Consider the following 23,169-nt stretch of genomic DNA (forward strand, 5'->3'; position numbering starts at 1 on the left):
CCAGTGACGTCACCCACCCCATGGGCTACAGAATGGGGAGTGTCGCGAGGTGGGGAGGGAACCGCCCTCCTATCCCCCCCCCCCCCCCACCCCCGCCCCGAGATCTTAGCGGTCCGGCGCTTCTTCCCGGAGGATGTCCCATTGGCGAAGCTGCATGTCAGTTTTTCCCTGTAACCCAATGGTCATCTGGCTCTGGTCTAAGCTCCGCCTCTCGGTCCCCGCGCGTGTCCTCCGCTTCGGCCTTGCGCATGCGTTCCAGCAGCCCCACCTCATCCCCACCTCCCCCCAAGCCGTCTGTGCCCGGGCTTTCAGCGTTTTCGCATGCGCCGAATCCTCTGCTCCTGCGCCTCTTTATAGAATTAGCGAATTGTATCTCGAAAAGACCTCCGAAGGCAGCTACTCTAATTATGACCCTCTGACACACAGGGAAACTGAGGCCCAGAGAATTTTATCACAGGTAGCGTTCCTCACACAATTCATATCTCATTTAATCCTCACAGCCATCCTTCGTGCCTGGAGCTATGATTATCCCCATTTTACAGATGAGGCCCACCGAACTTGAACCGACCGAATCCTAGCGCTCCTAGGATCTGCAAGTCGGGTCTAACTGACTCCGTTGGCACGTGTCTTGTACGTACGCAGATGTCTGCATCGTTTCCCCCGACCCCGTTAGCATGTAAGCTCCTAGAGGGCAGGTCCACGTTTTTGCCTTTTTAATCCCCAGCGCTTGGCACAGGGCCAGGCACGGAGCAACTGCTTCGTAAATGCTTTTGAATGACTGCTTCCTCCAGGTGGAGTGACAGGCCCCGGCTCCGCAGCTTCACGGGCGAAACTGAGTCCCGAGGAGCGGACCGCTGCTCCCCTCTTTGCCCCCATCGCGCAGGCGTCGCTCCGTATTCCTAACCGGGATCGCTCCTCCCCCTACCCCACATGACCCCGCCCAGAGATCGGGGCGCTTGACATGGACGCCTGCGCAGTACCGTCCTGGGCACCTCTGCGCGTGCGCAGTTCTTCGTGGAGAGTTTTCCTTTTCCGGGTCCGCCCCCCCCGGGTCCGGCGGGCGCATGCGCGTCCGGCAGCTGGCGGCTCGCGGCTCTTGCTTCCGGCCTTCACCGCCCCCTCCCCACACCCCTCCCCCCTGCCGGGGCCGGCACCGGGAGCGGGAGCATCGTCGTGGGGCGAGCGCTGAGGCCCCGGGGGAGCGAGCTGCGACAGGCCGGGCGAGGGGCGGCGGGTCCTCCGGCGGGCGGGGCGGGGCGGGGCCGCGCGGCTAGGGGGGGCGGGGGGGGCGCGGGCCCCGCATGCGGTGGGCGCGGCGGGGGGCGGGGGGGGCGGCGAGGGGCCGGGTGCGGGGCCGCCCATGAGGGCCCCGGGCCCGCGGACGGCGCCGCCCCCCCCGGGCGGCCATGGGCTCCCAGGTGCTGCAGATCCTGCGCCAGGGCGTGTGGGCCTCGCTCACGGGCGGCTGGTTCTTCGACCCGCACCAGAGCACCTTCTCCAACTGCTTCCACCTGTACACCTGGCTGCTGCTGCTGGCGCTGCCTTTCCTGCTGTACATGGTGAGGGGGGAGACTGAGGCACGGGGGGGGAGGGGCTGCTGTACATGGTGAGGGGGGAGACTGAGGCACGGGGGGGAGGGGGAGACTGAGGCACGGGGGGGAGGGGGAGACTGAGGCACGGGGGGGGGAGGGGGAGACTGAGGCACGGGGAGGGAGGGGGGAGACTGAGGCACGGGGGGGGGAGGGGGAGACTGAGGCACGGTGGGGAGGGGGAGACTGAGGCACGGGGGGGGAGGGGGAGACTGAGGCACGGGGAGGGAGGGGGAGACTGAGGCACGGGGGGGAGGGGGAGACTGAGGCACGGGGAGGGAGGGGGGAGACTGAGGCACGGGGAGGGAGGGGGGAGACTGAGGCACGGGGAGGGAGGGGGGAGACTGAGGCACGGGGGGGAGGGGGGAGACTGAGGCACGGGGGGGAGGGGGAGACTGAGGCACGGGGGGGGAGGGGGAGACTGAGGCACGGGGGGGAGGGGGAGACTGAGGCACGGGGAGGGAGGGGCTGCTGTACGTGGTGAGGGGGGAGACTGAGGCACGGGGAGGGAGGGGGGAGACTGAGGCACGGGGAGGGAGGGGGGAGACTGAGGCACGGGGAGGGAGGGGGGAGACTGAGGCACGGGGGGGAGGGGGGAGACTGAGGCACGGGGGGGAGGGGGAGACTGAGGCACGGGGGGGGAGGGGGAGACTGAGGCACGGGGGGGAGGGGGAGACTGAGGCACGGGGGGGAGGGGGAGACTGAGGCACGGGGGGGGGAGGGGGAGACTGAGGCACGGGGAGGGAGGGGGGAGACTGAGGCACGGGGGGGGGAGGGGGAGACTGAGGCACGGTGGGGAGGGGGAGACTGAGGCACGGGGGGGGAGGGGGAGACTGAGGCACGGGGAGGGAGGGGGAGACTGAGGCACGGGGGGGAGGGGGAGACTGAGGCACGGGGAGGGAGGGGGGAGACTGAGGCACGGGGAGGGAGGGGGGAGACTGAGGCACGGGGGGGAGGGGGAGACTGAGGCACGGGGGGGGAGGGGGAGACTGAGGCACGGGGAGGGAGGGGGAGACTGAGGCACGGGGGGGGAGGGGGAGACTGAGGCACGGGGAGGGAGGGGGAGACTGAGGCACGGGGGGGGGAGGGGGAGACTGAGGCACGGGGAGGGAGGGGCTGCTGTACGTGGTGAGGGGGGAGACTGAGGCACGGGGGGAGAGGGGGAGACTGAGGCACGGGGAGGGAGGGGGGAGACTGAGGCACGGGGAGGGAGGGGGGAGACTGAGGCACGGGGAGGGAGGGGGAGACTGAGGCACGGGGGGGAGGGGGAGACTGAGGCACGGGGAGGGAGGGGCTGCTGTACATGGTGAGGGGGGAGACTGAGGCACGGGGGGGGAGGGGGAGACTGAGGCACGGGGGGGAGGGGGAGACTGAGGCACGGGGAAGGAGGGGGGAGACTGAGGCACGGGGAGGGAGGGGGGAGACTGAGGCACGGGGAGGGAGGGGGGAGACTGAGGCACGGGGAGGGAGGGGGGAGACTGAGGCACGGGGGGGAGGGGGAGACTGAGGCACGGGGGGGAGGGGGGAGACTGAGGCACGGGGGAGGGAGGGGGAGACTGAGGCACGGGGGAGGGAGGGGGAGACTGAGGCACGGGGAGGGAGGGGGAGACTGAGGCACGGGGAGGGAGGGGGAGACTGAGGCACGGGGAAGGAGGGGGGAGACTGAGGCACGGGGAGGGAGGGGGGAGACTGAGGCACGGGGAGGGAGGGGGGAGACTGAGGCACGGGGAGGGAGGGGGGAGACTGAGGCACGGGGAGGGAGGGGGAGACTGAGGCACGGGGAGGGAGGGGGGAGACTGAGGCACGGGGGAGGGAGGGGGAGACTGAGGCACGGGGAGGGAGGGGGAGACTGAGGCACGGGGAGGGAGGGGGAGACTGAGGCACGGGGAAGGAGGGGGGAGACTGAGGCACGGGGAGGGAGGGGGGAGACTGAGGCACGGGGAGGGAGGGGGGAGACTGAGGCACGGGGAGGGAGGGGGGAGACTGAGGCACGGGGAGGGAGGGGGAGACTGAGGCACGGGGAGGGAGGGGGGAGACTGAGGCACGGGGAGGGAGGGGGAGACTGAGGCACGGGGAGGGAGGGGGAGACTGAGGCACGGGGAGGGAGGGGCTGCTGTACGTGGTGAGGGGGGAGACTGAGGCACGGGGAGGGAGGGGGAGACTGAGGCACGGGGGGGAGGGGGAGACTGAGGCACGGGGAGGGAGGAGGAGACTGAGGCACGGGGGGGGGGGAGGGGGGAGACTGAGGCACGGGGGGAGGGGGGAGACTGAGGCACGGGGAGGGAGGGGCTGCTGTACGTGGTGAGGGGGGAGACTGAGGCACGGGGAGGGAGGGGGAGACTGAGGCACGGGGAGGGAGGGGCTGCTGTACGTGGTGAGGGGGGAGACTGAGGCACGGGGGGGAGGGGGGAGACTGAGGCACAGGGAGGGAGGGGGGAGACTGAGGCACGGGGAGGGAGGGGCTGCTGTACGTGGTTAGGGGGGAGACTGAGGCACGGGGAGGGAGAGGCTGCTGTACGTGGTGAGGGGGGAGACTGAGGCACGGGGAGGGAGGAGGAGACTGAGGCACGGGGGGGAGGGGGAGACTGAGGCACGGGGGGAGGGGGGAGACTGAGGCACGGGGAGGGAGGGGCTGCTGTACGTGGTGAGGGGGGAGACTGAGGCACGGGGGGGAGGGGGGAGACTGAGGCACAGGGAGGGAGGGGGGAGACTGAGGCACGGGGAGGGAGGGGCTGCTGTACGTGGTTAGGGGGGAGACTGAGGCATGGGGGGGAGGGGCTGCTGTACATGGAGAGGGGAAACTGAGGTGGAGGGGAGGGTCTGCTGCTGGCACAGCCCTTCCTGCTCTGCATGGGGAGAGGGGGAAACTGAGGCATGGGGGGGAACCCTGCTTCCTTGTGTGTGCCCTCTGACCTGTGCACGTGGGGGCTGCCACTCTACATGGTGAAGGGGAGGGAATCTCAGATGGATTTGAGAGAAGAAAGTGCTCTTACTTACCTACCTGGCCAGGAATAGTGCTGCACTTCTTACTCTCTAAAGGGGTCAGGGGGAGACCGAACTACAGGGGGATCGGGGAGAGTCTAGGGGAGGAGAGGGGACAGACTGTGGGAGCTGAGTCCAGGCTCAGGGCTGCTGGCCCATCCCTTCCCCCAGCACACAGGGTCACTAGCCTTAGCTTCTGGGAGGCTGGAGGATGGAGGGGCCAGGGGCAGGCCAGGGTGGCCACTCAGCACCCCTCCCATGCCCTCAGGTCCTGCCCCCCAGCATGGTGGTGGCAGCTGTGTACTGCCTCGTAGTGGCGGTCATCTTCACCACCATCAAGACAGTGAACTACCGGCTCCATGCCATGTTCGACCAGGGCGAGATCGTGGAGAAGAGGAACTCGACTCTGGGGGAGGTGGAGGAAGAGCCTGTTGCTGGGGACAGCGATGTGCCCAGGTAGGATGAGCTGAATGGGGGGGGATGGAAAGGCGAGTGTGGCGGGTCCTGACCTACTTGTCCCCAAACTTTCAGGGATCCTGGAGTGGAGATGACGGTGTTTCGGAAAGTGAGCTCCACGCCCCCCGTGCGCTGCAGCTCCCAGCATTCTGTGTTCGGTTTCAATCAGGTCACGGTGAGCCTGCCCTTGCAACATTCCTCACAGGGAGTGGGGAACTCTGTCCCATGGGTTCCCAGGTTTTTCTCTCTGCTCTGGAGATTTCACCCACATAGCTTATGAATTGTTTCCTTGAACCCACGTCTTTCTTCTCCGTCAGGAGCTGATTCCCCGGTTAGAGGACTCTGGGCCTCTGAGAGGTGAGAGCTTGTTGCTTCCTCGGGAGCGGATTTGAGACCCCCCGGGGCAAGTATGGAGACCAAGTGTTTGGGGGGGAGGGGTCCAAGCTGATGGGAGTCCCTATTTATGCTGTAGACATCAAGGAGCTGGTGCGAGAACAAGGCAGCAACAATGTGATTGTGACGGCAGCCGATCGAGAAATGCTGAAGCTGAGCTCTCCGGAGAAGCTGCGTGAGTGGGCCTGGGGTGGCAAAGGAGGGGTGTCTGGGGGAGCTTGGGCCTCACTCTGACAGTTCTTAAGCTCCTGTCCACCCTCCTGCCAGAACACATGACAACTCCTCTTTCTCTGGCTTGTTTCCCTTCTAGTTGGAGATCTCCCCCAGACTCCCCCAGGGCCTCCACCTCCAGAGCCTTCACTGCCCAGCACAGACTCCTCAGAGCGTTCTCCCCTGGCTGGAAACAGGGGGACCCCCTGGAGTGGAGAAAGTGTGGCCGACACTCCCATGAGCCCTCTGCTCAAAGGGAGCCTCAGCCAAGAGTTGAGCAAAAGCTTCCTAAACCTGACTCTTCCCGACCGGCCACTTGTGCGTACCAGCAGCCGCAAGGAGAAGCGTGGGGGAGCTGGCTATCAGCCCCTAGACCGTCAGGGTTCAGGGGACCCTGTGCCCCAGAAGGCTGGCTCCTCCGACTCCTGTTACAGTGGCACTGACAAGGAGACCCTGAGCAGCTTTAAGAGCGAGAAAACCAACTCCACGCACCTGGACAGTCCCCCCACAGGCCATCCCAGGGATGGCAGTGACACAGATCCGCCATCAGAAGGTGAACTCCCCCCCTCCCCGGATGCTGGGGTCCCCTCTGATGACACCCTGCGCTCCTTTGACACAGTAATTGGAGCTGGGACTCCACCAGGGGGCCCCGAGCCCCTCCTGGTCGTCCGCCCCAAGGACCTGGCCCTGCTTCGGCCGAGCAAACGCAGAACCCCAATCCGCCGGCATTCCCCTCCAAATCGAACTTCCCGACGCCCTTACCCTGCCCCCGGTTGCCCCCTGCTGGAAGGGGGGGGCTTTTTTGAGGATGAGGACACAAGCGAGGGTAGTGAGCTCAGCCCCGCGTCCAGTCTCCGATCCCAGAGACGCTTCAGCACTGACAGCTCATCCTCCACTTCCTGTTACTCCCCCGAGGGGTCCAGAGGGGCTGGGGGCGGGCCCCGGAAGCGGCGGGCTCCCAGGGGGGCTGAAGAAGGGGCCACGGTGCCCCCCAAGCGTCCATATGGAGCTCAGCGGACCCCTAGCACCGCCAGTGCCAAGACACATGCCCGGGTGCTCAGCATGGATGGGGCTGGGGGCGATAGTCTCCGGGCCCCCCTGGCGGGCTCCAAAGCAGAGCTAGAGGCTCAAGCAGGGGGTGAACCTGCAGTGGCCTTGGCCTCCCTGCCACCGTCAGACAGCTTTGCCCTGGGGAGCCGAAGGGGACCCGCTGCCAACCAACCAGGTTGGCGGGGGGAACTCCAGGAAGAAGGAGCAGTTGGGGGTGGTGAGTGAAGGCCATGCAAGATGGGACAGGGGGGAGGGGGGAGATTTGAGGGTCGGACATGGTCTGTGCCAGAATCAAGCCACTCCAGGGTAGGGTGAGGACTGTGCTCTTGGAACCCAAGAGTAGAGGGGTAAGACCTGGCTATGTGGGGTTCTTTCGGAGGGGCTGCTGATGAGGGCACCAAGCGAGACCGGTCGAGCAGCGTGCGGCGGACTCAGGCCATCCGGAGGCGCCACAATGCTGGGAGCAATCCCACCCCACCCTCTTCTGTCATGGGTTCTCCCCCCAGGTGAGCTGAGCCCAGTCTGCTCATCTCTCAGAACCCCTGAGCCTCCCTCAGGTACTGATGGGTGCCTCTGGCCTCCAGCCTGCAGGAAACCCAGCGAGGCCGAGCAGCCTCCCACTCCCGAGCTCTGACCCTGCCCTCGGCCCTCCACTTTGCCTCATCTCTGCTGCTGCCAAGGTCAGGCGCCAATGTGCACGAGGCTTGCACCTTTGACGATACCTCAGAAGGCGCCGTGCACTACTTCTATGATGAGAGTGGTGAGTTGTCCTGCCCCTGGGCCCCTTCCTCACAAAGAGCCTTCGAAGTGGCCTGCTGCTTACTCCCCCTCTTGGCAGAAGAAATGGGCTCAGGGCAGTTAGATGGCTCCTTCCCACATGAGGAAATTGGTAATTGGACTCTTGCGTCCTCTGGTGGCATCATCTTGGAGACCTATTCCCTGGTCCAACCCTTCCCTGAGGAAGAGTTGCCCCAGCTCTGAAGGGCTTTGGGGTCAGGGCTCTGTCTCTGACTATGCTCTCTGCTTCCTGCTCCCAGGGGTGCGACGTTCCTACACCTTTGGCCTGGCTGGGGGTGGCTACGAAAACCCCGTGGGACAGCAAGTTAGCGGGGAACAAGGGACTAACGGGGCCTGGTGAGTGAATCCCTTGTCCCACTCCATGCCTGGCCAGGCCTAAATCTTCCTTGTTCCATATCCACATGAGTGCCTTGACTTCTCTTGCAATTGGAGACTGGGCTCTGGAGGAGGAATCTACCCCTGGGGCTCATTCTTCATCACCTCTGAGAAACTCCTGTGGGACCCCAATACCTTAAAAGGACTAGTCACCCTAGCACATGATCCAGTTCCTGCATGGAGGAGGGGCCGGGGTTTGGATAGCCAGAGGAGGAAGATGGTGACAGAGTGGAGAGCTCCCTAGAACCTGTGTCTCCCCATCCCTCCCTTTCCTTCCCAAGTTTTTCCATCTGCACTGTTGTAGTCACCTTGCCAGCCACAGCACTCGGGGTTCCCTGGGTATCAGGGCTGAAGTCATGTTGTTCCCCTACCCTGACCCTGAAATTGGCTCCCTCTGCGTCTTGCCTCTCTCTTTCTGTCCCTGTGTTTCTGTCTCCACCCTCTTTCCCTCCCTGCTTTCCTTTTGCTTTTCCTCCCTCTCCCTCTCTTATTTCTCTATCTCTTTCTCTCCTTTCTTTTTCTCTCCCTCTCGGTCCAGGGACCGTCACTCTCATTCCTCCAGTTTTCACTCTGCGGAGGTTCCTGAGGCAGCAGGAGGTCTGGCCTTGCTACAGCCCCGTCCTGTGGTGTTGCAAGGGATGCAAGTCCGGCGGGTGCCCCTGGAAATCCCTGAGGTAAGAAAGGAACTAGGGTTTAGGGACCTGAGTCTGGGTCTGGAAGAAGAAAGAGGGCAGGACCAGACTAAGGGATTGAACTGGCCCTCTGAGCCCTTGGGCCATGATCCTCTGAGGGACTCCGACAAGCCAAAACCCTCTCAGAGCTGGTGAGGGGCGCTGAGCTTGACTCCACAGTACAGGTGGCAAAGAGGCATGTTTATTAGGCTTTAGGGAAAATCTTCCATTCAATTCGTATCTGAAAAGGCTCTAGAGGAGAGTGTTTTTCCAAATGTCCATTGACCTAGGGATCTGCTGACTTTTCTAGAGTTCTTTGGTACTGAGGTGCATGGGGGTTTCTCTAGAGCTATGGTTGTCTGTGGAGGTCACCCTTGGGCCTAATATCTTTGGGTGGTGCCGGCAGTTTGACTTACTGGACCAAGATTCCCTGCATGAGTCCCAGGAGCAGACCCTCATGGAGGAGGCACCCCCCCGACCTCAGCACAGCTACAAGTACTGGCTCCTCCCTGGCCGCTGGACCCCCGTGCGTTATGAGCGGCTGGCCTTGTTGGCTCTGCTGGACCGGTAAGCCCCACCTCCCATCCCTGCCCAGGCTTGGGAAGGATCAGCAGTACAGGTGGGAGCCTGGCCTCTGTGGGGGGAATGAGGAGGATGGCTCTGAGTTTAGCCATTAATCTCTTTTTGCCTCAGCCCAGTGAGGGGGTTTGACCTCCCATTGGTGGTTGGCCAGCATTGGCCTCTGGGCTAGGCTGGGCAGGGAGGAGGGACTGATTGCGGGGCCCAGGGCCTGGTTTCACCTCCATTCAACAAGTCTTCACAGAATCCCTGCGGTGACCCTAGCACAGTGTAAGGGATCCATTTGATAAATGCTTATAAACGATGCAGAAGGGAAACTACCCTGGTCCCTTCCATGCACCCAGGCTGTGGCAATCTGCTCTGCTCCAACGGCAGAGGGCTTTCATACCAAAGTGGGAGGGTACGGGAGGGGTCACTGGGCCATTGGCACAGGCCTGCTGACACGGTGACCCCCACAGGACCCGGGGGGTGCTGGAGAACATCTTTGTGGTCTGGCTGGGCAGTCTGGTGGCCTTCCTGGGCTACCTGCTGCTCCTCAAGGGCTTCTTCAGGGACATCTGGGTCTTCCAGTTCTGCCTGGTCATTGCCTCATGCCAGTACTCGCTGCTCAAGGTCAGGCCCCAACCCCCACCCCCGCACCCTCTGACCCTGTTCAGCCCAGCTCCTCCTTCCTGAGCTCACGGCCATCCATTAGCTGGGGAACCCCCAGCCCCTTCCTTCGTCTCCATCCCGTTCCCATCGACTAGGTCCCTTGGAAACCACAGTTCCCATTTCTTGCAGAGCGTCCAGCCTGATGCTGCCTCTCCCATGCATGTGAGTACCTGCCACCATCAGACCCTTTTCCTAGTCACCAGCTTAGAAAGTAGGCTTACCTCAGTTTCGGGGAATTGGGGTATCTGATGGGGAATTGGGGTGGGGTATAATCTGAGACCTGGGCCTTGTCCAATGGGGCGGGTACTTGCAGGCTGAGAGGGTCCAAATTCCAGGAGGTGCCTGTCTGGCTCCTTCTCTAGGGTCACAACTGGGTGATCGCCTACAGCCGACCTGTCTACTTCTGCTGTTCCTGCCTCCTCATCTGGTTGCTGGATGCCCTGGGTTCGGCCCTGCCCTTCCCTCCTGTCTCCCTCTATGGCCTCACTCTCTTCTCTGCTCCCTTCTTCTTTTGTGCCCGTGACGTTGCCACCGGTGAGAGGACTGGGAAGGGGGCCGGGAAGGCCACACTTGGGCACAGGGCTTTTCCAGACTTTGGGGCAGAAGCTAATGGCTCCCTCCCCAATGTCCCTGCAGTCTTCACCCTATGCTTTCCTGTGGTCTTTCTCCTGGGCCTTCTGCCCCAGGTCAACACCTGCCTCATGTACCTGCTTGAGCAGATTGACATGCACGGCTTTGGGGGCACAGGTAGGCTGGGGCACCCAGGGCCAGTCGCCCTGGGGTGGGGGGTCAGGGGAATGATGGTTGATGGTGCCAGGAGTGGGAGGTGGTAAAGGAGAGCTCTAGACCTGACTGTCTCCCCCCACCCCTTATCCTTAGCGACCACCAGCCCCCTCACTGCTCTGTACAGCCTCCTGCGGAGCCTCCTGGCAGCCACGCTGCTCTACGGCTTCTGTCTGGGTGCCATTAAGGTAGGGACGGTGATGGTGGAGATGGGGTGCGGCAGCAGTGGGGGATTGTGAAATGGCGACAGAGAACCTAAGGAGGGTCTCCAGTCTTGATGGCCTCTAGCCCTTTCTCACTCTGTCTCTCTGTCTCCCATCTGCTTTACCCACTGCAGGCTCCGTGGCCAGATCAGCACGTGCCTGTGCTCTTCTCCGTCTTCTGTGGCCTTCTGATGGCGATATCTTACCACCTCAGCCGCCAGAGCAGCGATCCCACTGTCCTCTGGTCTGTGCAGGCCTCCCCAGTCCTGTTCTTCCCTCCTACCTGAAAATGCCAGTGCCCCGTACAGCCTTTCCACTGTCACACTCCTCCAAGCTAAGTGGCATGGCTGGGCTCATCCTTTTCAATCTTTACCAGGTCCCTAATACGCACCAAGCTTTTCCCTGAACTGGAGGAGCGGAACCTAGAGACCCCTCGTGCAGAAGCCCCAGACCCACTGCCTGGCAAACTGCGGCAGTCTGTGGTAAGACCATGGGGTAGTTTGGCTGTTGGCATGTTGTGGGTAGCATGGCAGGGACTTGGAAGGGTTGGAGAAAGGTCGGGAGGTTGGGCAGGTGGGAGGCTATTCTGGAGCTGGATCTGGAGTTTGAGAGGATATTGGCAGAGGGGGTGGGCACATGGGTGGGATGGGCAGGCTCCATCAAATAGCATCGTCGTCCTCCCCACAGAGGGAGATCTTGCACTCAGACCTTGTGATGTGCCCAGTGATCGCCGTGCTCAGCTTTGCTATCAGTGCCAGCACCGTCTTCATCGCCCTCAAGGTGGGTGTGGGCCTGCACTCTGGCCCCACTGCTGGCACTGCCGTGGCCCTGGGCTTCCCCATCTTGCCCTGTCGCTGTCCTTCCTGAGGCCTCCTCTTCTCTGAGTCCGAGGGACGGGAGAAGGACTGACCAGGGAACTCGAGTAGTATGGGGAGCTCCCAGGTGAGGACATTCCCTCCTAGCGATGCAGGTCAGCTCCTTGTCTGCAATTCGGTCCATGAGCTGCTTCAAAGGACTTTGCCAGGGTCACTCATTGGCAGGATGGGTCAGAGGCGCCAGCTCTTTCCACTCTCACTCAACAGAAGCCCATGTTTCCCGAGCGTCTGCTCCCCCAGAACTGACCGGCCATCTAATGATAGTGGGGCCCACCAACTGGTGGTGGCTCCTGTCTGACGCCCTGTCCTCTCCTCACAGTCTGTCCTGGGTTTTGTCCTCTACTCTCTGGCCGGCCTGGTGGGTTTCCTCACCCATTACCTCCTGCCTCAGCTCCGCAAGCAGCTTCCTTGGTTCTGCCTTTCCCAGCCTGTGCTCAAGTCCCAGGAATACAGCCAGTTTGAAGTGCGCAGTGAGTGACACCCCCCGCAGCCCTGGGGCCAATGCCCACTGCTTCCCAAAAGCTGCTTAGGTGTTTACTGAGGACCCCCTAGAGCTAGGCCTGAAGAAGGCCCTGGCCTCCAGGAGCTCCCATTCTCTTTAACCCCATGTGGTGCTGGATTCCTCATCTATAAAGTCCATGGATTGGACTGAGGGATCCCCGAGGTCTCTGGTTGTAAAGGAGTGGAAAGATCGACTCATTGGCTGCTTCCTGTCAGCCTTTTAGGTCTGATGTACCTAGAGGAGGTGTACCTCCAGAGGAGGGTACCCTGAGGCTGCCCATAATCCTCTGATCTTGGGGACCAGGGATGCCTTTCACCTTTCTGGATTGGGGCCCTGGGTCCTGGCACAGAGCTTCCTCTGCCAGGAGGGACCTGGGAGATCCCATTCAGCTTGGCCCAAGAGCTGATTCCAACCTGTCTCTGAGCCCTTTGGTTTTTCAGCAAAGTCAGTGGGGGAGACATCCCCACTGCCCCTCCTCTCCCCTGTGACGCCAGCCAGAAAGGAAGGTGATCTGACAGCACCCAAGCTCTCTGGTTGTCTCGGTTCTCCTGTGTCGCTGGGTGCTTGGTCACCCAGGGGTTTGCTTCCTTTCAACACCCCTTTGCCAGCTGTGGCAGGAGTGTCACCATGTCTGCTTCCTCTGCCCTGGTACACAAACTGACTCTTCTTTCCCTGTCCTTCTCCGTCCTCCCAGGTCGAACCCTCCAAGGGTTTGTAACCTTGCAGTCCTCCTTGGCTGCTTCTTCCCACTCCATGGCCAGCCAGTTATCATCAGTGGCCAAGCCTTGGCCATCTTGGCTTCAGCGGCTCTCATGGCAGCCCCCCTGACCCTGGCCCCTGCCTGCACTAGGGTCCCTTGTCCTTAAGCATAATGACTCTCATCTTCCCTTCTCTCCTTAAGGTGGGAGAATCTCCCTGAGGACCTAGCATGGCTCTGGTCACATAGTAGGTCCTTTATGGCTGTAGAACCTGGTTGTACTTCTAGATGGTTTGAGCTTGGCAAGCCCCTTGGAGAGCTGATAGGGACTTTGGGTCATTTTAGGGAGGAGATTCATTCAGGGTCCAGGGACACTGACTCTGGGCACAGGGTGAGATGGAGCTTTTGTGGCAGAGGGTGGACATCATTCCCATCAGCCCCTGAGGTCACTGGAGTAGAAGGATGAAGACATCTTCTGCCAGCTTAGTGACCCTGGGCACTCCACTTAGAGTGTGCCGTGTGTCATTCCATGTGGTTCAGGCTTCTGCCCAACGGGCTTTGGCTCTCCGCAGGTGCAGCACAGCTCATGTGGTTTGAGAAGCTGTATGCATGGCTCCAGTGTGTGGAAAAGTACCTCATCTACCCGGCTGTGGTGCTCAACGCGCTCACGGGCGATGCCCACACCGTCAGTGGCCGCCCAGACAAATTCTGCCTCTAGTGAGCGGGGGCCCCTGAGCTGCTGGGAGTAGGGGGGGGCCTGAATAGATCCTAGAATCCTGGGGCTCTTTGGGGGATCCCTACCTTCTCTATCTTTGTCAGGGATGGAGTCATCATAAGTCTCCCCGGGGCAAGGCTGGGTGATCTGACACAGCTGTGGTGGTGGGCGGACAGATGAATGTGGCCCTCTGACCCCCTTGTCCCTCCCTGTGCTAGCTGTCGGGCCCTCCTGATGACTGTGGCCGGACTGAAACTCCTGCGCTCGGCCTTCTGCTGCCCACCCCAGCAATACCTGACCTTGGCCTTCACGGTCCTGCTTTTCCATTTTGACTATCCCCGCCTCTCCCAGGGCTTTTTGCTGGACTACTTCCTCATGTCCCTGCTGTGCAGCAAGGTGAGGCTACCAGGGAGGGCTCAGCTCCAGATCTCTGCCATGCCCCAAAGAAACAGGAATAGGGGTCACCACCTTCACCTAGAAGGGCCCATCCTGCCCCCTCCCAAGGAGAGGTCCAACAAGATCATGGCACCTCGGACGTGCAGATGCCATCACCACCCCATCCCTCATGCCCACCCTGGGGAAGGAGGGCAGTAATCCCCAGCCTTCCTATCTGTGTTTGAATCCCTGAATGATAGGGTTCAGGGCCTAGGTTGCCCTTTGGTCAGACAACCTGGAGGTATTGCCTTCTGCCTCCTTAAAACTTGCCCTGGCCAGTGCCCATATCTCATGGGCTCAAGCTAATGTCCCCAGTTGGTCCAGGGAGAACAGGCAAGGGGACTTAAGAGAAGGCAGCCCCAGCCCAGCCTGGCTTGTTTGGGGGTGTAGGTGGAGCAGTGCCCCTGCTAACCCTGTGTTTCTTCATGTTCCCCCTCTCCAGCTGTGGGACCTGCTGTACAAACTCCGCTTCGTGCTCACCTACATCGCCCCTTGGCAGATCACCTGGGGCTCAGCCTTCCACGCCTTTGCCCAGCCCTTTGCTGTGCCCCGTACCCTGTGGGACAGCCTGTGTGTGGAGGGAGGGAGAAGGAAGCAACAGGAAGACAGGCAGGGACAGAAAAAGGCTAGGAATGGGGGTGGGGGGACAGGGGAAGGCTGGGGGATTTAGGGGAGCAGGGGAAGGCTGGAGGGCTGCAGCTTCCATGCCAACTCTCCCAGTTGTCACCTTGACCCCTGGCTGCAGACTCTGCCATGCTGTTTGTGCAGGCACTGCTTTCTGCCCTCTTCTCCACTCCTCTCAACCCCCTGCTGGGTAGCGCCGTCTTTCTGATGTCCTATGCTCGGCCTCTCAAGTTTTGGGAACGAGACTACAAGTGAGTGATAGGGTGGATGCCACCTGGGCATTTGTCTTCCTGCCTGTGTGTGCACAACCGGGGGCTGGATGTTGCTAATTCTTCACCTCAAGGAGCTCCCAGTCTGGCTGGGAAATTTGGAGCTGTGGGCCAAGGCAAGATGAAATGGGGTTTGTCCAGCAAGAGACCAGGCTTGGGGGGGCAGGGGGAGTGACAGGGAGCAGGCTAGGCACAAATGCAGGCCCCAAACTGAGCATGATTGTGGTAAGGTTGTGAGGGTGACTAGCACAGCTTGGGGGGTAAACAGGAAGGTTGGGGGCAGGTAAGCCCAGAGGGCAGGTAAGCCCAGCTGGGGTGGGACAGCAGAGGCAGAGTTGCAAGTCGGGCCTGGGGAAGATTATTGAACAGGGTTACCTCCTGTCCCCATCTCAGGGGAGTTCTGATACCTCTACTCCTCCCCCACAGCACTAAGCGCGTAGATCACTCCAACACCCGCCTGGCCACCCAGCTGGATCGGAACCCTGGTGCGTACCCACTCCCTGACTGTATGCAGCATCCTTAGGGAAGACTCTTGGGGGAAAAGCGTCCCCTCACCTGTTTACATCTCTCTTGTGATAGGTGCCGATGATAACAACCTTAACTCCATATTCTACGAGCACCTGACGCGCTCCCTGCAGCACACGCTGTGTGGTGACCTGGCCCTGGGCCGCTGGGGCAACTACAGCCCTGGAGACTGCTTCATCTTGGCCTCTGACTACCTCAACGCTCTGGTGCACCTCATCGAGGTTGGCAACGGACTCGTCACTTTCCAGCTTCGAGGCCTGGAGTTCCGGGGTAAGCTGCTGTGGGGCCCAAGGGGCAATGGCTGGGCTGGGCCTGCCTTTCGGAAGTGCTGGAGAAGGAGACCAGGTTGTGTTGAGTAAGGTCTGCCTCCCAGGGAGGGGGCCGAGGCCTGTAGGCTGTGGGGCAGCAGCAGTGTTCCATCAGGCCAGGGGCCTTCCTCCCTGAGAATTCACATCATATGAAATCTTAGGTCCTCCGGAAAAGTGGGGCAGGCAAAGAACTCCGTTCAGGTGTTGTAGGGCTGAGATCCTTAAGAGCTATACAGTCCATGGCTCCCAAACCGTCTGAAGGAAGGGGTGGGACAGGTCAGTCATGATGGAGCCAGACCTGGAGGGTTGTTCAGGACAGGTGTGTAGAGGTAACAGTGTCTCTGGGCAGAGAGGAGAGCAGCTCCTTGGAGCAGTCAGTGAGCATTGATTAGGTGCCTACTGTGTGCCAGGCCCTGCGCTAACCACAAAAGACAATCCTGCCCTCAAGAAGCTCCCACTCTAATGGGGAAATAACATGTAAACAGCCACATATAGACACAGCCTGGACAAGATCAGCTGGAAATGGACAGGGAAGGCTCTAGAATGAAGGAGGACTCGTAGAGAAGGATCTCCCATAGAGCAGAGATGCTCTGAGTTGGATTCTTTCTTTTGTGAGAGCTTTGGTCGACCTTTGTTTCTGAAAAGAGGCTTCGCTGCTGGCCTCCCAGGCCTTAGGCTGTGACTGTGCAGGGCTGCGCTGCTCAGCCAGTGAGTGTAGGGGAGTCCGTGAGGTCATCTAGTCATAGAGCCATGATCCTAAAATTCACAGGAGCTTCAACCAGAAGGGATAGAAATTCCCTTCTGGCAACCCTGGCAGGTGCTGGTGATGGGGATGCAGTACACATTGAGGCAGCCCATTCCACCTTTGAACAGTTTTTAATCGTTAGGAAGCCAGAGTTGGCGGCTTTGCCACCGAGGAAGGCAAGCAGAATCTCCATGCAGTCTGTCGCCCCAGGGTTCCCAACAGATAGTTGAAGGCAGCCTGCTCCTCCCCCTGCCTTTGTTCTGTTTCACAGTTGGGGAAACTGGAGCTAAGAGAGGCCACGGGGCTAATTCGCAGCAGCACCAGGGTGGATGGTGGAGAGCCAAGCCAGTCAGGGAGGTGGCTACAATCCTCAGTCCCCACTCTTCTTGCAGGGACCTACTGCCAACAGCGGGAGGTGGAGGCCATCACGGAAGGTGTGGAAGAAGATGAGGGCTGCTGCTGCTGTGAACCAGGTCACCTACCCCGAGTGCTGTCCTTCAATGCTGCCTTTGGACAGCGCTGGCTGGCCTGGGAAGTGACTGCCAGCAAGTATGTGCTAGAGGGTTACAGCATCAGCGACAACAACGCCGCCTCCATGCTGCAGGTGTTTGACCTGAGGAAGATCCTCATCACCTACTATGTCAAGGTACTGGCCACAGAGGCTGGGTAGGAAGCAGGGTGGGGTTTGACTATGGCAGCTTTCTGTCAGAAGGAAGTTCATGTTGCTCTTGGCTTGTTTTCACAGAGAGGTTCAGCAGTTTGTTCAGTCACACAGCTTCTAAGAACAAGGGTGACTGTGCTGGGCAAAGTGCTTTACGTACATTCCCTCCCTTGGTGCTCACAGCACCCCCAGCAGGAAACCTAGTTAGGGTTTCCCAGGTAGCCCCAGAACTAGGATTTGATTTCAGGCCCTTCTGCCTCTGGGTTGCCCTTTCAATATTTAGGAGAAGTTATTACGCCTCCCCCACACCCACAGTAGGCTGGTCCTATCTTCCTGTTTCCCATCTTCCTGTTGCCCGTCTTTGATCAGTGACAGTCTCCATGAGTGGCTCTCGCTGCCTGGGCCGGATAGGGTGGTAGCCCCCAGGATGAGGGGTAGACATTCTTAGTGCTGTCTCTCGAGGGGGCTCTGCCTCAGGTGCTCAGTCATTCGCCAGGTCTCTCCTGTACACCCTCAGCTTGTGGCTGCTCTGTGGAGGCAGTGACTGATGGGGTGGGTGTCCTTTGGTGCTGCATTGTGAGGCCTTGTTCCCCACTGTCCCATGATGTTCAGCTGCAGGGCCTTGTTAGAGCCCTGAGGCTCAGGCATCCAGCTGGTAGGGGCCTCAGAAGCCCCGTCCAACTTCCGTGTCTTACAGGTATGGGGAAACAGGCCCTGAGTCACTCCAGTAGGAAGGCATGAGGCAGGATTCCAACCCAGGGCCCCTAGTGCCCCTAGTCTGTGGCCTTTTGCATCACCCCCGCATCCTCATAGACTTCATTGGGCAGATTTGCCAACAATAGCCAGCCCACCTTTTCCTTTCCTCAGCTCAAGTCTGGGAAGTTTTCAGTGGTTTTGACGATGATGCACCATTCTTGTGCTCATCTGTTAAATGGTCATCATGCCCTTCCAGGGGGAGGGGAGGGAGGGCTCAATGAAGGAGGAAGAGCCTCTGACTTTGGACCTAATGTGTCTGTGGTACCTACTATGTGCCAGGCACTATTTGATAATAGACTAAGGGGTGTCAGAAGGTGTGACCCTGGCGTGATGATGTTGCTGCTTGTCTTGCAGTGGGGGACCCTCCCCTGTTACCGTCCCAGCCCTCTCCAAACCTGAGCTGGCATCAGGCCTTGGGATCTCTTGGTGATGCCTCTGAGGCTCAGCCAGAGGTCGTGTGAAGAGGTGAAGTCCAGAGATGGGGAGAGCCAGGCCAGAGCCACTGGCCCTGAGAGTTGGGCTCCCACGGACCTGCAGTTTTCATAGGGGCAGGCATTGCAGACCCACTTGGACACTAGTAGCCACCCTCCAAATGATGTTGAAAGGCGACATTCATTCACATAGGGAAGGGCTGCTTGGTCTGTGATGGTGTCTGTGCACTTTGCTGCCCCCTAGGGCCTGCTCCCCAGGGCTTCACCTAACCCCCTACCCTCCCTCTTTCCCAAGAGCATTATCTACTACGTGAGCCGCTCTCCCAAGCTAGAGACCTGGCTGAGCCATGAGGGCATCGGGGCAGCCCTCCGACCTGTGTGCGCACCCGGCTATGCTGACTCAGACCCCACCTTCTCCCTGAGCGTGGACGAGGACTACGACCTGCGGCTGGCTGGCCTCTCGCTGCCGGCTTTTTGTGCAGTCCACCTTGATTGGATCCAGTACTGTGCTGCACGACGGGGCCAGGTGAGTGGGGGGTGAGGAGGCGGGACAGCGGGACTCAGAGTTGGCCCGCAGCCTCAGGGACAGCTTGCTGACCATCTCCTGCTGTGGCCAAGGAGCTAGATTTGTCTCTCATGTATTAGGCACTTGGTGTATGTAGTGGTCCCTACCTCACAAACCTCATAGCCTGTGGGGAGGAGGCATGTTCCCCACTGGAGCATGTTTTGGGGTTCATACTTTTCTCCCTGACTCCTGAGGCCGAAGTCTTGGGGGGATTTGTTTTTTAGCCCATGGAACATGACTGGAACTCTCCCCTCGTCACCCTGTGCTTTGGGCTGTGCGTGCTGGGCCGTCGGGCTCTGGGTACAGCATCCCATAGCATGGCAGCCAGGTAAGCATGGTTCTGGGAGCCCCCCTCAGCCCCTTTCCTTTCTGCTCCCCTGCATCCTCCTTGGACACCTGCCCTCCCTCCCGCAGCCTGGAGCCCTTCCTCTATGGGTTGCACGCCTTGTTCAAAGGAGACTTCCGCATCACATCCCCACGGGATGAGTGGGTCTTTGCTGACATGGACCTTCTGCACCGTGTGGTCGCCCCGGGGGTCCGAATGGCCCTCAAGCTCCACCAGGTTTGTGACCGGGGGCTGGTGGGGGGTGTGGTGGGGAGTGGCAGGCCTGGGAAGACCAGACGCCCTCCTGCTTGTCTTCAGGACCACTTTACATCCCCCGATGAGTACGAGGAGCCTGCTGTGCTCTATGACGCAATCGCAGCCAACGAGGAGCGCCTGGTGATCTCGCACGAAGGTGACCCAGCCTGGCGCAGCGCCATTCTCAGCAACACACCAGCGCTGCTGGCACTGAGGCACGTCATGGATGACGCCTCAGATGAGTACAAGATCATCATGCTTAACCGCAGACACCTCAGCTTCCGTGTCATCAAGGTCTGTGCCCAGGCAGGCACACGCATGTGCAAACCTAGTCAGAGAGACACAGCTCCCTGGGAGGCAGGGACCTTTGAGGACAGGACAGGTAGCACATGGGTCCATCCACCAGCATTTAGTAAGCACGGGCTGTGTGCTGACTAATGGCATTCAGGGCTGGTGGAGTCCAACACCATCATGTTACAGATGAGGAAACTGAGGCCTAACACACTTTCATGACTTGCCCAAGGTCACACAGCTCACAAGGTTCTAGGCAGGATTTGAAAAGGATCTTCCTAATTCCACGGCTAGGGGCCCAGTCCCTTATGTTGCCCTTTGTATCCCCGTTATCTTGGTGAGGGACTGGGATCCCAGGAGGGTCAGAGGTCAGGCCAGAAGCCCCATCCCCCTCCTTTGTGCTCCCTGTAGTGTCTTGGTGATGCCCTTGGGGCAGCACGAGCCTCTGTGGCAAGGTGGGATCTTGGTGCAGCTTGTTCTTGTTGCCTTTTTGAGGCAACCTAAGAATACATTGTGTAGTGTGTTACTAGGCTTTGAGTCCTGGTTCAAATCCTGCCTCTCACAGTAGGTAGGAAACCCATGAGCCTCAGTTTCCTCATCTGTATAATGGGGATGGCAACAGCGGTAACCTGCTCCTCACAGTGCTTTGAGGCTCAAACGAGAATAATGTGTGCTTGTGAGCATTCTGGTTACCATTACAGAGTAGGCTTCCCATAAATGGGCGTTCAAATTGACAGAGGTAAGCTGCCAGGCCCAGGGAGCCTTGGGGGCGGGGCAGAAGGATGTCTGACCAGACGGTCAGTGTGGTTCCCAGCTTGCTGTGCCCTGTGCACAAGCCCACTGGAGGTGGTTATAGCATGGCCAAGGACCAGCTTCTCCCACGTCCCGTTCTCTAGGTGTAGGTGGGCTGCACTGCATTTAGGGAGAAATGCAGGACATGCCTTTGGTGTCAGAGGGACAAGAGCCTCCACTTCCCCCTACCCTTCTTCCCCTCTCATGGGGCCCCAGACCCTGTGTCTGCCTTGAGGCATCCTGACCTCTGATTCTCTGTCCCATAGGTGAACCGTGAGTGTGTGCGGGGTCTGTGGGCCGGCCAGCAGCAGGAACTCGTGTTTCTCCGTAACCGCAATCCTGAGCGTGGCAGCATCCAGAATGCCAAGCAGGCACTGCGTAACATGATCAACTCATCCTGTGACCAGCCTCTGGGCTACCCCATCTATGTGTCTCCTCTGACCACGTCCTTCGCTGGCAGCCACCCCCAGCTCCACACCCTCTGGGGGGGCCCAGTCAGCCTCCAAGCCATTGCCAGCTGGCTCCTGCGCAGTTGGGAGAGGTGAGGGAGGGCCCAAGGTGGGGCAAGCAAGGGAGAGCCCACCCAGGCCGGCTCCAAACCTTATGTCCTCTGTCCTAGGCTTCAGAAGGGTTGCGGGGCTGGCTGCAACAGCGGCGGAAATGTGGACGATTCTGACTGTGGGGGCGGCTCATCCTCTGTCAGCAATAACCCTCCAGCTCCCCACCCCACCCCCGAGACCCCCGCTGGTAAGGAAGCAGGAATTCCCTGACCACAAATGGAGAGAGCCAGGCAGGGTCTGTGGAACCACTTTATAGATGAGGAAGTAGACCCAGAAAGACTCAGCAGTTTGCCTGGGCATCAGGGAAAGGGGCAAGAAGGGGAGGGCTTGTATGGTGATGCTCTGTTTAAACTGTCCCTTCTCCCTTCTGCAGCCCGAGAACAGCCCTTCCCCCTGGGCCTGGGGCTGGGCTGGACACTGCGGCCTTCCCTGAGTGGGGCTGGTGACGGGTTTTCCTCACGACGAAGGAGAGAGGGTGGACCCCCTTCCCTCCAGTGGCCCCCACCCATGGGTGCACCTCGGCTCCCAGGACCAGCCCCTTCCCCCGTGCTTGCCTCACCTGCCCCCCCTGAAGGCCCCCAGCCACCCCAGGCTGGCACGCCTGCCCCCTTCACTTATGAGGGCCTCAGCGGCAAGTGGAGCCTGGCAGGCAGAAAAGGGCTGGGAGGGTCCGATGGGGAAGTGGCCTCAGGGAGCCCCAAAGCAGGACCCCTCCAATCTCAGGCACCCAGCACCTCCCCCTTGGACCTTGGCCTCAGCCCGGAGGTCAGTACCAATGTTTCCTCTCCTGGCCCTGCCCAGGATTCTTCTCTGTCAGCCAGACTTTGTGAAGCTGGGACCCCTGGGAGTGGGGGCAACTGGCTGGCCCCCCCAGAGGAGCAGGAGAGCCCAGCAGCCCAGCCCTTACTGGAACACCAATACTGAACAGTCCTGACCCTGATGGGACTGAGTGACAGTGCTCAGGGGGCCCAGAGCCCAACCGCAGCCTCGACTCGCCAAAACGATGGGCTGGTCCCGTTCAGAGCTCTGGAGCCAGGGGGCAGGGCCCTCTTTGCTGGGGGCCAGGACTCGGGACTCAGGGGCCCGGCTCCCCATGGGCTGGAGCCAGGGCTCAGCCAGGGAGAGCGCTAATGCCTCTCAGAGGTGTTAGCCACGTTCCGCCTCACAGGGCCCTGGAGCTTGGGGCTGAAAGTTCAGAAAGAAGGGGGGAGGGGTGTCTTTTTTTTTCTTTTTTTTTTTTTTTTTTTTTGCTTCTGAGACACCAGAATTAATAACACTATTTTTGATTTTGGTTGGAGTTTTCTTTGATCATTTCGCGGGGGCTTTGTTTGGTGAGTGCCTGCAGGGTCGGGGTCCCTAAGAACTCCCCAGGGGATCCTCCTTACCAGTGCAAGGTGTGCTAGGTGGGTGGGGGATTCTTGCTACAGGGACTGCAGCCTGTCCGTAGAACATTTGCCCCCTGTTCCTTGGGATCATTTCAGAAATGCCCCCAAGGCATTTTCTGCCCCCTGGCAGTAAACATTTATTAAATACCGGCTGTGTGCCAGGCCCAGTGCTAAGGGTGGGTTATACAAAAGGGGGGCAGAGGGACAAACATGCTGCCCAGGTATGAGCAAGAGGCAGGAGAAATTGGAGATGAATTCGTCCATTCCAGAGGGACGACCCTGGCATTGGAGAAGCTACAGGAGCCTGCAACCATGAGGAGGGAGGGCATCTCAGGCAAGGGGGACTGCCAGACACCTGCGAGCCGACCCCTGAGAAGCTGGCTGTCAGGGCCCTGGGCACACAGACCCTGGGGACCCAGGTCACCTGCTGTGGGGGCCCTGCTCTCTGTCCCCTTGGATGTGCTCCAACAAAATGAGCCACATGAGTGTGAGACACTCGGGACCCCCTCCCCTTGGAAGGATGGGTGCTTGGACTCGCGTGTACGTGGGAAACTGAGGCAGAGCCTCCCGACTCAGGGCTTCACCTAGAGGGGACCCCAAGGGTGTCAATGGGAAGTTGCAGAGCTGGGTGCCCCCCCCGCCCCCGGCTTGACCCCTCTCTCCCTGCCGCCCCGTGGCCTTGGCCTTGAGCCTGAATCCAGCGGCGCCCTCTC

The 23,169-nt window shown here is 60.4% G+C and overlaps 1 protein-coding gene across 3 annotated transcripts; it reads left to right on the top strand.

Moving 5' to 3' along the window:
- Positions 1-1,330: 1,330 nt before the first annotated feature.
- On the top strand, positions 1,331-22,362 carry PCNX3 (pecanex 3). Of its 3 annotated transcripts, none has more exons than XM_072637368.1 (34): positions 1,331-1,559; positions 4,840-5,027; positions 5,103-5,202; positions 5,345-5,384; positions 5,500-5,595; positions 5,731-6,897; positions 7,060-7,186; positions 7,265-7,440; positions 7,718-7,814; positions 8,392-8,527; positions 8,931-9,091; positions 9,562-9,715; positions 9,884-9,916; positions 10,117-10,288; positions 10,391-10,501; positions 10,634-10,725; positions 10,875-10,984; positions 11,117-11,222; positions 11,428-11,520; positions 11,935-12,085; positions 13,387-13,531; positions 13,748-13,925; positions 14,407-14,515; positions 14,710-14,839; positions 15,284-15,342; positions 15,437-15,652; positions 16,828-17,081; positions 18,579-18,809; positions 19,073-19,176; positions 19,263-19,410; positions 19,492-19,722; positions 20,778-21,052; positions 21,131-21,258; positions 21,445-22,362. In XM_072637368.1, the coding sequence occupies exons 1-34, from the start codon at positions 1,407-1,409 to the stop codon at positions 21,993-21,995; spliced, it is 6,222 nt and encodes a 2,073-aa protein (XP_072493469.1). In that variant the 5' UTR covers positions 1,331-1,406; the 3' UTR covers positions 21,996-22,362. The 3 variants fall into 3 exon arrangements, with proteins under 3 accessions (XP_072493469.1, XP_072493470.1, XP_072493471.1); XM_072637369.1 differs by having other exon boundaries at positions 8,416-8,527; XM_072637370.1 differs by having other exon boundaries at positions 5,731-6,855.
- The last annotated feature ends 807 nt before the right edge of the window (positions 22,363-23,169 follow it).

This window comes from Notamacropus eugenii, chromosome 2 (assembly GCF_028372415.1).
Source record: "Notamacropus eugenii isolate mMacEug1 chromosome 2, mMacEug1.pri_v2, whole genome shotgun sequence".
NCBI lineage: Eukaryota > Metazoa > Chordata > Mammalia > Diprotodontia > Macropodidae > Notamacropus > Notamacropus eugenii.

Excerpts from the sequence above, each read along its gene's own strand:
- PCNX3 (XM_072637368.1), top strand. The coding sequence starts at position 1,407 with ATGGGCTCCCAGGTGCTGCAGATCCTGCGCCAGGGCGTGTGGGCCTCG. Across the intron at positions 7,815-8,391 it reads CAAGGGACTAACGGGGCCTG|GGACCGTCACTCTCATTCCT; the intron begins GTGAGTGAATCC and ends CTCTCGGTCCAG. Across the intron at positions 13,532-13,747 it reads CCAGACAAATTCTGCCTCTA|CTGTCGGGCCCTCCTGATGA; the intron begins GTGAGCGGGGGC and ends TCCCTGTGCTAG.